The sequence below is a fragment of the Panthera tigris genome, chromosome B2, assembly GCF_018350195.1.
Source record: "Panthera tigris isolate Pti1 chromosome B2, P.tigris_Pti1_mat1.1, whole genome shotgun sequence".
NCBI lineage: Eukaryota > Metazoa > Chordata > Mammalia > Carnivora > Felidae > Panthera > Panthera tigris.
In genome coordinates, this window is record NC_056664.1 from 104,236,261 (window position 1) to 104,250,961 (window position 14,701).

At 40.7% G+C, this 14,701-nt stretch overlaps 2 protein-coding genes across 2 annotated transcripts in view; one reads left to right on the forward strand and one right to left on the reverse strand.

The window, feature by feature from the left end:
* Nucleotides 1-251: 251 nt before the first annotated feature.
* The window catches only part of TRAPPC3L (trafficking protein particle complex subunit 3L), a 39,604-nt gene continuing 25,154 nt past the window's right edge, over nt 252-14,701 (reverse strand). The window contains exons 4-5 of the mRNA XM_007078701.1: nt 4,875-5,060; nt 252-371 (exon numbers count right to left, since the gene is read on the reverse strand). Of these exons, the coding sequence (XP_007078763.1) occupies nt 252-371; nt 4,875-5,060 (306 nt within the window). The remainder of the gene's footprint in view (nt 372-4,874; nt 5,061-14,701) is intronic.
* Nucleotides 7,638-12,776, forward strand: CALHM5 (calcium homeostasis modulator family member 5). Its single transcript, XM_007078700.3, has 2 exons — nt 7,638-8,222; nt 11,656-12,776. The coding sequence occupies exons 1-2, from the start codon at nt 7,683-7,685 to the stop codon at nt 12,043-12,045; spliced, it is 930 nt and encodes a 309-aa protein (XP_007078762.1). The 5' UTR covers nt 7,638-7,682; the 3' UTR covers nt 12,046-12,776.

A 14,701-nucleotide genomic window follows, 5' to 3' on the forward strand; every position in this document is an offset into this window, starting at 1 on the left:
ATGTATCCCATCTTACGAAGAGTTATTTGTAGATGTAATCTTATGGACATAAGATTAAAAATGTGTGATTTATAAACAAAGAAAGAAAACAGCTTTAACTCCTAGTGCCCTGCACTTCAAATTTCTGGTGGATATAGAAGCCTTTTAAATCCCATGCTATTATTAAACAATTCAAAATTTCTATGGCTATATATGTTTAGATAATATTAACTCCTCAAATGGCCACCCTGTGGCGTTTTGCATGCAATTCTTCATTTTTTCCGTCTGTATTTTTTCTCATCTAGCTTTTTCAGAAATGTTATTCCTATTTCTGTCACACGGTCGCCTTTCAGTGTGTCTTGCAAGAATGTAACATCAGCAGCCAAATGAACCTAGGAAAGAGAAAAAAACAAAACAAAACAGGCACGCATCATTTATGTTTAAAAAATTAAAAAAAACTCTCTAAAATTTTTTTTCAGCTTTCTATAACCAATAAGGGGCTCACTTTCCTTATGGAATGATAAAAAAAAGAGTTTGCTCCATGGATGAAGGGCCCTTTACTGTGTGTCCTCCAGAGATGATCTGGCTGTGGGTCAGCTCTGTGGTGTGAGCCTGCAGAGAGAAGGGTGGTCCAGGCCACGCCCAACCTGGGGGATTCGGGGCAAGTCAAGGGACATGGGCCCACTTTTGCTCACAGTGCAGAGCTCATCTATAGCCTTGACCCAATGTGCCTTGTCAAGCAGAACTTCCAAGGATAAATGGATTCTTAAATGATTTCTTTCCAACGAACTTGCTATCAATCATTCTGTCATCAGCCAAATAGCATCACTTGTGCTAACAACATGTAGCAATCACGACTTTGAGAGCTTTGAAAAAGTATCAACTAAATAAATTATAAATATAAAATTAAAGATTGAAATTACAGACATGAATATTTGATATCCAGCCCTTCTTTTCTGCCATAAAGAATTTCCCACTTTCCATACATTGAAGTGATCCCACAGGGCTTACTTGTCTATTCATTAAAATGTATTCACATAAGAGCATCATATTGCTGACCGACTACCCTTGACAGAGTATCTGTTCAGCTATTTTAAGTCCTTGTGATAAATAAGATAAAAGCAAAAGTACTTGGTAAAACAAATAATAAGTGAAAAAGCCTGGGTCTAGTAGGCAATTGAAATATAGAAGCTATGTTCACTCTCATTTTCCCCCAATAAGATCTTAATATAGAAGCTATGTTCACCCTCATCTTCCCCCAATAAGATCTTTTTTGTCTTTGTCAAAATTTGTCAGAAGGTCAGTTAAAATGAGCAAGGAGGCTATGTTGAAGCTATTTGGATACCTGAGGCCACATGAGGCCTGATAGCTATTTGTCAAATAGCATATAGAATCAAATGTTGTCCGTGAAAACTGGAGAATTATTTATCTTATTTTTGCCTTTGTTTTATGGTTCCTCCCTTTGTCTGTAAGCTCCCAGAACATCTCCCTTCCTCTTTCTTGATTTCTTGATTATAGGGCAAGCCTAAAAAATTGGTAGGACAGAGCATGGAAGGTCTGTGTGAATAATACATTATGGCTATTGTTTTACTCTTTTGGATTACCTGTTATTATATCCTTCCTCTAATTATCACAGATAATTGAAAATTATATGCATGCCTCATTATCATGTCTAATCTTTGGCTACTCTCTGGTCTCACCACTTTTAAAAGCTCAGCTTCTGGAAAAACTAGACTTTGTGGACTGTTACCTCTTTCTAAGTTGCCCTTGATCAAGAGTTTTTGACAGATTGTCTTCTTCCTTCAGGTTCTCATCCCACTAAGGTCCTTCCTGACCTTTTCCTTCCTACATGTTGTGAATATTTTTCAGGTCTTGTTTTACTTAGCATCTCTGCTGTCCTTGATCTTGGGAATCACTCCCTCTTCTTCTTCTTTTTTTAAATTTATATCCATGTTAGTTAACATACAGTGTAGTCTTGGCTTCAGGAATAGAACCCAGTGATTAATCTCTTACACATGACACCCAGTGCTCATCCTGAAAAGTGCCCTCATTAATGCCTGTCACCATTTAACCCCTCACACCCCCCAGCAAACCTCAGTTTGTTCTCTGTATTGCTCTCTCTCTCTCTGTTTTTATCTTATTTTTCCTTCCCTTCCCCTATGTTAACTGTTGAGTTTCTCAAATTCCACATACAAGTGAAATCATATGATATTTCTCTTTCTCTGACTGACTTATCCACTTAGCATAATACACTCTAGTTCCATCCACATTGTTGCAAATGGCAAGATTTCATGCTTTCTCATCACTGAGTAGTATTCCATTATATATATATAATACATATATACATATGTATATGTACATATTCGATGGACATTTAGGCTCTTTCCATACTTTGGCTATTGTTGATTGTTCTGCTATAAACATTGGGGTGTGCATGCCCCTTCAAATCAGCATTTTTGTATCCTTTGGATAAATTCCTAGTAGTGCAATTTTTTGGGTTGTAGGATAGTTCTATTTTTAATTTTTCGAGGAACCTCTTGAAATACTCTCCTCCTTTGTTTCTGACTCCATTCTTTCCCTGTATTTTCCCACTTCTGTTTATTCCTTCTTGGTATCCTTTGCAGTCTTTGTATTCTCTCTTCAACTTACTCATTATGTTTTATTGCTTCCTACGGTTCCACCTGTGACTTCTTTTCCTTCTTACTCTACACACTTCCTAGGCATCCTTTGACAGTTCCAATGACTCTCCAGCCCACATCTGTGGCTTCCAGACATGTAAAACAACTGCTTATTGAATATCATCACTTGTTTGTATGTTAGACACCTCAATTCTAGAATCTTCCAAGCTGAACTCCTTACTTTATCTTTCCCAACCCCCAGTGTACCCCTCCTTGTTTTGCTCTCTTGGTTAACAGTACAACCATCTTACAGGTTGCTCAGAACCTTAAATAATTCCTGAATCTTTTTCCCAATCTTATCTCTTTCAGTCAACTAATAGCCTAGTTTTAAGTTTAATTAGTTAGTAATCTGCCTTATTAATGTTGTTCACATCGATCTCCTCTCCACTACCTATTGTCAGGGCTTTATTCTGGTTTTTCTTGAGGTTACCATCATCAGCTTCCTAACTGCCCTCTTCTTCCCTCCAGCATTGTACCCTCCTCCTGTATACTTTCACTTTATTGACAAAGGGATAAAATTCCTAAAACACAAATTTCAAAATACCATTCCCTTCTTTATAAACCTATAATGGTTCTCTGCTGCTTTCAATATAACAATCTTTAGATTGTTCCCAAGGTTGTCATATGAATGTGCCCCACCACTTTTTAAAAATCAGGCCTCTATTGAGGAGGGCACCTGTTGGGATGAGCACTGGGTGTTGTATGGAAACCAATTTGACAATAAATTATATTTAATATAAAAAATAAAATAAAATAAAATAAAAAATAAAAATCAAGCCTCTGTAAAGAATTGAAACCTTACTTGAGACAATATCTCAATCTACATGTCATCTCTATGGAATTAATTTAAGTTTCTCATTCCTTGAATGAAACATTCTTTTTGTGCCTTTGGACATGCTATTCCTTTTACCTGGAACATTATTTTCCCCTGCTCCCCTTACCCCATGGCCTTCACCTTCTATTTATCCTAGTTTCTCTAGGAAGTTATCTCTGCCCTACCAACCACCCCAACCCAGGTCCTCCCCTAGCCATTTATCCACACTTTTTTACACATCTATCTGACTTCTCTACTGGACAGAAACTCTTTTATTATTATTATTATTTTTTAATGTCATTTATTCTTGAGAGAGAGAGAGACACACAGCATGAGCAGGGGAAGGGCAGAGTGAGAGAGGGAGACACAGAATCTGAAGTAGGCTCCAGGCTCTGAGCTGTCAGCACAGAACCCGACGTGGGACTGGAACTCACGAACCGCAAGATCATGACCTGAGCCGAAGTCGGACACTCAACCAACTGAGCCACCCAGGTGCCCCTGTACTAGACAGAAACTCTTGAAGGGCAGCAACTATGTCTTATTCACCTTGTACACTCAATGCCTTTTTTCTTTTTTGGATAATTATCTGGACTTAGATTTGTTTGGAAGCACAATTATTTACTTACTTTTCCACACAAATTAAATTCACTAGAAAATTGCTGTCAGTGCTACTTTTTTTTTGATAATGTAATTCTTACATTTCAAACTATTTTTCAGGCCTTTTTAAATCTCTTATTTCTTTTCTCTCTTCATTAATTTTTATTTTTAAAATATCTTTTTTTTTTTTTATAATTTGTTGTCAAGCTGGCTAACATACAGTGTGCTCTTGGTTTTTGTATGTAAGCAATGAATCACGGGAATCTACTCCCCAAACCAAGAGCTCAGTGCCTTTTCACAGATGCGAATCACCTCACCGTCTTTGTTCAGTCAATGAATAATTCAGGTGTGGAAGCCAGCCTCCAAAATTGACTGCAGTGATCTTTGCCTCCTGTTATTCACACACCCTCAGGTAGAGCCCTCCCACACAGTACCAGGGCCAGCAGCACCTGTTGTGACTGTATCTACCAGGGAGCCTATGTGGCAAGGACTTTCATGAAGCCTCTAGCCAGCTGCCAGCCAGCCAGTGAGGCCACGTGAGTGAGCATGGAGGTGGATCGTCTAGCCTCAGTCAAGTGTTCAGGGACTGCAGCCCTGAAGGGACCAACAGCCGGACCGTGTGTGTATTACGCTCTGAAAGGCTGTTAGCCACAACCACCTAGCAAAACTCTTCCGGGATTTCTGATTCTTAGAAACTGTGTGAGATAATAAATATTAGTTGTTTTAAACGGTTGTACCTGGGGGTAATCTGTTACACAGCACGAGATAAGGAATATACCCAACACAATGAAATAGATACGCTTTACCATTTCCAGGGCACCTCTGATAATCCCACAGAGTAAATTGCAGTAGCACAGAGACGATCGCCCGGCAGGGAGCTCTTCCACAAACTCCACCAGAGGATTCTTGTCTAAGATCAGGGAAAATTCAGTTCTGCTTGGATTGTTACAGGTCACACTTGGTGTAATTCCCAGGTACATCTTAAAGGCAACCTAATAAAAAAAGGGGAAAAATCTGCTAAAAAACTTGGTCTGGAACAAGTATCTATTATTAGCAAAGCACCCAGATATTCTGTTCCAGGCAGTGCAGCACAATGGTTAAGCATGTGGAGTTTGTAGTCAGCCAGTGTGGGTTCACACTCAGCTTTGGCATGTACCCACCCTATGACCTGTACAAGTCTTAAAGAGTTTTATTTTTATGGGATATCCTAAGGGACTAGTTTTCTGTGGAAGCAGTATGCTTTATGAAACAGAGTTAAGCATTATTTCTCAAAAAATCTTTTTCAAAAATAAATATCCTTCAGGAGGGTAAGAAATTACAATATCAGTCATCAACATCCCAGCATGATAGGTGTCATGTGAGCCTAGTAAAGGGTAAGATCCTGAACGAGAAGGGACGCAGGACATATCCACCACAATGGGAAGGTGATAGAGTAGAGGGTGCTGTGAGACAATCAGACTCAAGGGTGTGCTTTCGAAAGTGGAGGAAGTCATATCACAAAGGATGACTAGTCTCTGAGAAGGAGCAAGGGATAGTGGTGGTATGATTTACATAAATGAGTCATAAAGTAACTTCTGAAAAAAGTCTGCCGTATTGAAGGGCTTACAGATTTTGACCATGTTGAGATGGAGAGAATCTTGGAGACTATTTCTTTTTTTTTTTTTTTTAATTTTTTTTTTTAATTTTTTTTTTTTTAACGTTTATTTATTTTTGAGACAGAGAGAGACAGAGCATGAATGGGGGAGGGTCAGAGAGAGGGAGACACAGAATCTGAAACAGGCTCCGGGCTCTGAGCTGTCAGCACAGGGGCCCGATGCGGGGCTCAAACTCACGGACCGCGAGATCATGACCTGAGCCGAAGTCGGCACTCAACCGACTGAGCCACGCAGGCGCCCCGGAGACTATTTCTTTTATACCTCTAGTTTCATAAGTGAGCAGGTTGGGATTCAGAGAAGTCAAATGACATGGCCAAGCCCATGCTATTGCTCAGTCCCTTGACTTCTGGGCCAAGGAACTTTCTTTTCACCAAATGCACTGGAATTTGAAGTTTATTATTGGAAACTTGTGAACTTCTCTTTCGAGAGTCTTAATTATTTAATTTTTTAAAAAGGTTTATTTATATACTTTGAGAGAGAGAGCATTAGCAGGAGAGGGGTAGAGAGAGGGGGAGAGAGAGAATCCCAAGCAGGCTCTGTACTGTTATCATACAGCCCCACCATGGGGCTCGATCCCACGAACGGTGAGATCATGACCCGAGCTGAGATCAAGAGTCAGACACTTAACCAATTGAGCCACCCAGGTGCCCCAGTTAATTTAATTTTTAAAATTAAGAGCAGTATAGGACAGAAATGGAAACAATTTTCTTAAATTATTTATAGTTAGAAGTCCTGAAAGGTTCATCATTCATTCAATAGGTACTCACTGAACACTGCATTTCTAGCACACAATGCGAGTTCAATAACTATTTGAAAAACAAATTATTAAACGAGCATCCATTCTGTGTTTGAGACCATGTTTAGGCCCAGAATACAAAAGTTCATAAACAGAGTTCCTGTTTTATAAGAGCTCATAGTAAAAAGGTATTAAAAAAACTGCAATGGTGTAAGTCCTGCAAGTACAGTGTTCTGTATTAGGAAGCAATCCTGCAAATACAGAGAAGGAAACTGCTATTCTGTTCATGAATATTGAGTGAGAATTTGCCAGGTGGACAGCTGTGGTGGGAGTGGGAGGTGTTCTAGGTGGAGGAAACATGTCATGGGCAGGAAATACCATGATCAAGTTCAGGGCAGACTGGTATTTATCAGTTGTGGGTAGCATAAAGCCCCGAAGGTGTGAGTAGGTTAGGACAGAATTGAATTTCCATTTGAAGGATCTCCTTTGTGTGAGCTTGGAGGATGGATTTGGGTTGAGGGTAGGGTTGGGCAGGAGGTCAAAGGCAGAGATAGTAATCAAGAGGTTACTAGGAAAGAAACGATGAGGACCTTCTCATTTTGTCTTTCACTGAAAACTCAAATGCTCCCTAAACTTTTCCATAGAAATTTTAAGTAGCCCAAATCCTAAAATTTGGCTCAAATCTCTGACACTGGTCAGTTTAAGAGGACACAAAAAAATGAATCTTTCAGATCTTTAGGCAAAGTAGCAAAAGTAGCAGTCTTAAGTAACAAGGGAAAAATCATCATGAGACTCCTGGCCTGGAGACTAGATTTGGCTCTCAGTGAATTGGCTGAGACCCATTTCTGCTAATGTTGATTCCTCCGGCTGGAAAATTCCTAGACTATTATTTATAGGATTGAGAATCCGAAAAAAATTCTGATTCTCAGTCCAAGCCATATGAAAATAACATAAAATGGAAGCTGTGCACTCTGAATGTACTCAGATTCTCAGTGTTTGGGCCCCGGTTCCGTGGCACAAAATTCACCAGTAGGAGGCGTTATCTGAGCATGGTTGGGAAATACTCATTCCTAGGCAATGACATTGTTTCCTTATCTGGCTGAATTCAGCCTGAGAAGGAGGACTGTTGTTTCTAATGAAGAAGGAGCTCCACCCTCGGCCGCTGCCGCAGCTGCTCTGCCAATAAATAAGGGCAAAGCATTTTCCCTTTGTGTATCTTCAACATGGATGCTTTTCAGGGGATTTTAAAATTCTTCCTCAACCAGAAAACTGTTATTGGCTACAGCTTCATGGCTCTGCTGACCGTGGGGAGCGAGCGTCTCTTTTCACTGGTGGCTTTTAAGTGTCCCTGCAGCACTGAGAATGTGGTCTATGGGCTGGTTTTCCTGTTTGCTCCTGCTTGGGTGTTACTGATCCTGGGATTCTTTCTGAACAGCAAGGCGATGAGGCTCTTCACCGGCTGCTGTGTGAATCCCAGGAAAATCTTCCCCAAAGGTCACAGCTGCCACTTTTTCTATGTCCTCGGCCAGATCACTCTGAATTCATTGGTGGCTCCAATGATGTGGCTTTCTGTGGCTCTGCTCAATGGAACTTTTTATGAATGTGCCATGAGCGGGACCAAAAGTTCAAGACTCCTGGGACTGATTTGCAAGGGCAAGCCCCAGGAATGCTGGGATGAACTTTACAAAGTGTCTTGTGGCAAAACCAGCATGGCCCCCACGGACAATGAAGAACTGAAACTGTCCCTGCAAGCCCAGTCTCAGGTAAGAAAGGACAAACTTGCCTTTTTCTCCCCGTGCAAAGTATTCTGTCTGTACTCACTTCCGGCAGAGCTGAGTCTGAATCTTGTTAGAACATTTTGAAACCAAATGGAAATTGGAACATCATACAGCAGTAAGACAATCTCAGGGAAAGCTTTTTAGAGGTTGGTGGCTCCCTAAAATTGCTGATTGCATTGTCTTTTCCACTTCCAAAAAGAAAATATCCTCTGGGTTATGCGTATGTAAATACTTAAGTGCTTTAAAACAATCTCTCCGGGTTGACTTTGTAAATAATGCATGACGCTAACTCATAATTGAGCATTAATGACAGAGCTGTAATTAGAAATTACTGCCTTCTATCAATTATTTTCAAACTGGTTTCTCAGAAAAACACACATAGCATTCATCTATTAAAATATAGCTGAACCAAATGAACTCCTATTTTTCAAAGCTGCACGTAATATAATTAGTGTAGAGATTCCCTCAAGTGATTTCTGGCAACTGTTATCTCTGCGTATAAATATTGTCAAGATTGAGAAAGATTTCCTGTCCAAAATGGGAGGTGGCAGTCTTTAAATAGCCTTCAGTGAAAAGTGACGGTATTCTCTAGGGAGGTTAGGTCCTCTGCTCTTTGCGCTCTACAGGTTTTATTTAATAGAAGGAAATTGTAGCTTTACCTAATTGACACAGGGAAGTAGCTTGTCATCCGTCCAGGTACGTGAGCACAAATCCAGATGTGGAGCCTTGCCCTGGCCTCAGGAAAAGACTGAATTCCTACTTGGGAGTAGTAGGATTATGTTCCCCAAACCAAAACAACCAATAAGAGTACATAAACAGATCCACAATTTGTCAGGAATGCTATTTGTTTCAGAATAAAGGCACTCAAAATGGTATATTTTTACTTTTTCAACAAGGACGTGCCTTTTCAACAACACATCAAGGCAGTCTGGTTTTAAAATCATACTTTCCAAAGCTGGTTGGCTGTATAGTCACATGGTACTTTTTTCATAAGCTGATAAGCTTCAAAATGCCCCACAACAAAATCTTTTGTTTAATGCATAAAGCTCATCTTAGATAAAAACATTCCAGGATCCCAAATGTCTTCCTTCTTTTGTTGAAGGAAGGTACTAATTACAAATGTTATGATACAATGAGCGATTTATGATTTATGTCCTCAGGCACCAGGCTCTATTCAGTTCATGCCAGATCCAAACACTTATCACTGTGTGAGCTTTTCTTCTCTAAACACAGGCATAAGGAATTATGAATATCCTGTCATAGCTTATCCTGGGCACACTACCTGTTTACTTTTCAGCAGAATGAGAAAGACCCGGGGCTGATTTCTAGGGGAGGATGCACACGGGATGTAGACAAGGGGAGCTATATCAATGACAGCTGCTGACCACAGTGGTTCAGCCAGGCAGGAGCAACAGGGAATCCAGACCAATAGTTGGATATGTGGGTGGGGGTGGAAAAAGTTCCCTATCCATGGGGGGTGGGGGGGGCGCAAAGAAAGAAGAGATCCAGCTGGATTTCTAATTCTATTCTTAAGGCAGTTAGAGTGGACAAGTGGCAAGAGCTTGGTCTTAGAGTTGGCTAGCCTTGGGTTTGAATCCTGACTCTACCACTTACCAGCTCTGTGACCCAGAACTAATGGTTTCACCCCTCTGAGCCCCAGTTTGCTCACAGCGGGGAGTAATAACACCTACCTTGGACGGCTGCTGAAAGGTGTAGAGATGAAGGACACAAATGGGCATGAAGCTGTTGACTCACAGTAAGGGTTCTAAATTAATGAGAAAACTGCCAGGGTTTGAGAGAGGAGACTCATGAAGAATGGAACATATTGAGGGCTGGTGTGAGAGCATCCACCATGTCTATTTAGATTCTGGATACTGTGAACTGGGGAAGAACAAGAGGGCTCAGTGCTCAGTACTCAGAGCAAGGTGACACCAAAATCATGCAGTGTGGAAGGAGGAGTCTGTAGTTGATTGAATAGTATAGCTCAGGCAGAACTGGCTCAGATGCTGAGGTGAGACGGTCTGCTGGCCTGCAGGATGTCCGGCTGCGTGGAAAGAGGAAGGTAGAAGAGGAAAAGAGGCAGCCAACCACAAGGGATTCAAGGTAAATATGAAGACTTTCACCATGGTGGAAGCTGTGCCTCATTCATAAATCACGAAAGAAAGATACCACGAGTTCAGTAATGCTTTTACGTGAATATATAACATCCGAAAAATTGCAGCATGTGATAATAGCTAACACATACTGAATGCGTATGTATGTCTACACAGTCTCATTTCAATTCCCCAAATTCCCCTCTGAGGTGGGTAACCCCCATTTTACAACTGAGGAAATGAGGCGCCCATAGGAAATGAGAACACCTGTAGGAAAGGGAAGGTTGAGATTTAAATCCAGTTAGTTCCACTCCAGAGTTGGCATTCACGTGGAGTCTGAGACCCTCACAATGCCTCCACAGTCTGAGCCAGAGTGTGGGAACCACTGGTTTAAAGCATTGCAACTTATTTGTAGTTCTGTTACGGTCTGAATGGGTTCATTTGCAGATTATTGCTTCTATTTTCAAACAGGCCCATTTGCTGAGAAATACTAAGGGTCATTGAAAACGTCAAGAGAAACTGTGAAAGGGCTCTGTTAGTTGTCCAAATATGAGATTAATTCCAATTGTGACCAATGCAATTAGAGCAACAAAAAAGTTTAGAAGGTACGTCGAGCTATTTAGAGTTCTGCTTTTAAAATTCAGGGAAAAAAATGCCACCTGAACCAGTTTTTACTCCGGATTTTTTTTTTCTGATTACCAAAATTCTGAACCAGTAATCCTGAAGGTTTAGAATGATGCTGAGGTTCTTTTTCTTTTCTTTTCTTTTCTTTTTAAATGCAGCTTTTCAATTCTTCTGGCTTCAGTTTCCTTATTGTATTATGCCTGTCTCACTTGATCATGGGTAATGAGTAATGCTACTTCTCTGAGAGAGGGTCTGTTGTTCGCTGCAAACAACGTAACATGGAAAAATCAGTCACTAGCCATGAATGTGTATTTATCAATGCCTGAAAACTCCTGGCTGAGGAATTGTTCATTTGTGCAAATGACCACACTTCCACATGCACAGAATTCTTTCCTTTAATAGCTATTTGAGGGGTTGGTTTAACTGATTCTTGGATAATTTACATTTTTTGCAATTTTCCATTTGCTTGTCTTCTGGCTATTTCTTTGTACACCGGCAACGTTGGGTAGGATGGATGATAGAGATTAGGTAAACTCGAACTTTATTTTGACTGTTACAAAATTAACATGAAGTATTTCAACTGAGGTATAGCAATGCCTGTGGTGTTAACTCAGCAAACACTTACCAGTAATACCATCCCGGCTCCCTGGGAAGTGGCTTTGCTTCTACATGTCCTCACTGTTTCTTTCTTTCTTTCTAAGATTCTAGGATGGTGCCTGATTTGTTCAGCGTCTTTCTTCTCTCTGCTCACCACTTGCTATGCTCGCTGCCGATCTAAAGTCAGCCACCTGCAGCTGAGTTTTTGGAAGACGTATGCACAAAAGGAGAAGGAGCAGTTGGAGAATACATTCCTGGAGTATGCCAACAAGCTGAGTGAGCGAAACCTGAAGTGCTTTTTTGAAAACAAGAGGCCAGATGCCTTCCCCATGCCCACCTTTGCGGCCTGGGAGGCTGCCTCAGAGCTGCATTCTTTCCACCAAAGTCGGCAACACTACAGCACTCTGCATAAGGTGGTGGAGGATGGTCTGGAACATAGCCCTGAGGACGATGAGACCACACTGGTACTTGTGGGTACTGCGCACAGCGTGTAGTTCATGTACCACACGGACTCACGGTGTTCAGGGCTCATTCTGACATCTTCGGCTGCATCGACAGCAACCTGTGTATCTCTGTGTTTTCTCGCCGTCAGTGTTTCCTTGAAGACAACAACCCAAAGAGAAGCAGCGTTGCAGCTCCTGAGGGAAGGCTGTGTCGGGATGTGTCAGGGCTGTGTCAGGATGTGCTCAAACTGATGCCGAGTGACGGTCAAGGATGGCGAGAAAGGTGCTCTTCCATTGGTTGGGGGTTGGGGCTCCGTGGCTTCAAGTTCTATGATTTTATGGCTTGACGAGACTCATGCAAGAAGGTCTGCTGCTCTATATAAATATTGGTCATGGCATCTGGGAGCAGAAGTGGTGACTTGTGAGTAACCAAGATCCTCTTAACTGACTGCTATAGACAGTGGGGTCAGTGGTGCGGTCAGCGGAAATCCTCGTCCTGCAAATCTATTCTACTGCCTTTCAAGGACGTATGAAAATCTACCATTTGGAATTCATTTCCTTGGAATCTGAAGACAGCAGTTTTCAAGAATAACACATTGAAAGGATATGGTGCTTAAAATTTAGAGCTTTTCACATGTTTCCACTGTACTCTGAAAGCATGTCCCTATAGGCAGGGCTGTATTATGACTTTTGGGGGCCCTAGGCACTTCTGTCTCCATAGACCCCTTTTTACTTTAAACGCGCGCGCGCACACACACACATATGCATGCACATACACATTTATGACTGTATTAATATAAATACAAATAAATTAATATTATATACTAAAATACTTTTTCAACCCCAAAGTTCATTTTCTTCTAATTTTAAAAGAAATTAAAAACACTTTTGGAACCCCTACAAGTATGGTGGTTTCTAGGCATAGTGCCTACTGTGCTGAATGGGTAAGTCGGCCCTGACTGGAGGTCTGGGGAAACTGTCAAAGCAGTGCTGGTGTAAAACTGTTTTGTAGTTTTATGTTTATTAGAAATAATGCAAATTTTGCATTCTACTATGTTATATACCCACACTAGTTTAAATATATATACACACATATGTGTGTATATAATATATATAACACACACACACATATATACATACATATATACATACATACATATATATATATATATATTTTTTTTTTTTTTTTTTAAGTTTCCCTAAATCTCTGAGTGGAATTGATGTGTAAAGAGGCACTACATTTTACACTGTGGCTCGCACTCTGTATCACTAAAAATCCTGGCTCCCTAGCTGGACAATCCTGGGAATGAACCCTTTATTACCATGGAACGTTACCCCAAATTGAAGACAGGACCCTATAAGTGTTAAGACCTGGAACATATCCTTGGGAAGTTAGAGGAGCAGGGTCAGGCGTGTGTGTGTTTAGGTGGGAGAGGGAAAGGTGGAGGATGTAACGTCGCAATATATTTGTAATATATTTGATATATTACTTGGATTTTAAACATGGTATGTGATTAGTATTTAACAAATGGCTCCTAAAAAACACCCTGATGTGAAATGTTTGCCAATTTCTATGACGCAGATTCAAGTTTCCAAGGTGAGGTCACTGAAGGCAGAGTGGGGAAGAAATGTGAACCGCAGGCTCTCCTGAGCCTGTGAGCTTTCAAAGAAGGTCTTAAAGCTAGCATTTTTTTTTTTTTTTTCATTTACGTTGATTCTAACCAAACCAACTTCACTGCATCTTTGGTCCTTCTGGGTTTCACTCTAATCAAAACTAACCATGGTAAACGAAATGTGGCTCAATGGCTCTAACTGGGAGATGGAGTCTTATCCTTCTCCCCTTGAATCTGGCCTTAGTGAATCAATAGACTATAGCAGAAGTGAAGCCAGATTGTGGAAATGTTGCATCTTATGACTTGTCTCTGGTAATGCTCAGCCTGGCCAAGCCAGCCAAGTGGAGAGGAAGAAGCCATTACAGCCATTCAGACTTTGAGCCACCACTTCTGAGGCTGCAGACATTGTAGGGCACTCTCTAAATCTCTGACCCAGAAAATCATGAGCTTAAATAAATGTTTGGTGTTTTCAGCCACCAAATTTTGGGGCACTATGAAGCAATACGAGGGCCTACACCAAACCTAATACATGAAAATAAGAATTTATTAAGGGAGAGAAAGTAGAGGCAAACTGGATTTATACAAACTGGATTATACATAGATTTACACAAAGATTCTCCTTATACATAAGCTTTTCCTTAGTAGTTTTCTCCTCTAGATTCCATTTAGCAGTATGTCCTCTATGGCATGCTTTGATAGATGCTGAATACGTTTCTCTCCAAAATTGCTTCACTAAAGCCTGAGATTAATTTGTAATTATTTCTGGTTAAATGTGTTTCGAGAGGAACATACTTCTGTGGGTTAAATTCTGTTTAAAATAAACATGTTACTGAGAGGAGTAACATGATTTGTCATTAATACCTAGAACAAAATGGGAGCAGAGGGCACAGGGTAGGTTGGCCTTGAGTAAACTAGAAACAGATTGTTTTTCTAGTCTTGCTCCTCAAACTGTTGTCTTCAGACCATCAGCATCAGCATCACTAGGGAGTCTGTTAGCAATGCAGAATCAGACCCCATCCCAGACCTGCTGAATCCAGTCCGGTTAACAGAATCTTAGGTGATTTCTATGCAACTTAGATTTTAGAAGCACTAGA

What these genes read in the sequence shown, in the direction of transcription:
- CALHM5 (XM_007078700.3), top strand. Translation starts at nt 7,683, where the DNA reads ATGGATGCTTTTCAGGGGATTTTAAAATTCTTCCTCAACCAGAAAACT. An exon ending in CCCTGCAAGCCCAGTCTCAG is followed by an intron (nt 8,223 to 11,655) that starts GTAAGAAAGGAC and finishes TTTCTTTCTAAG; the next exon opens with ATTCTAGGATGGTGCCTGAT.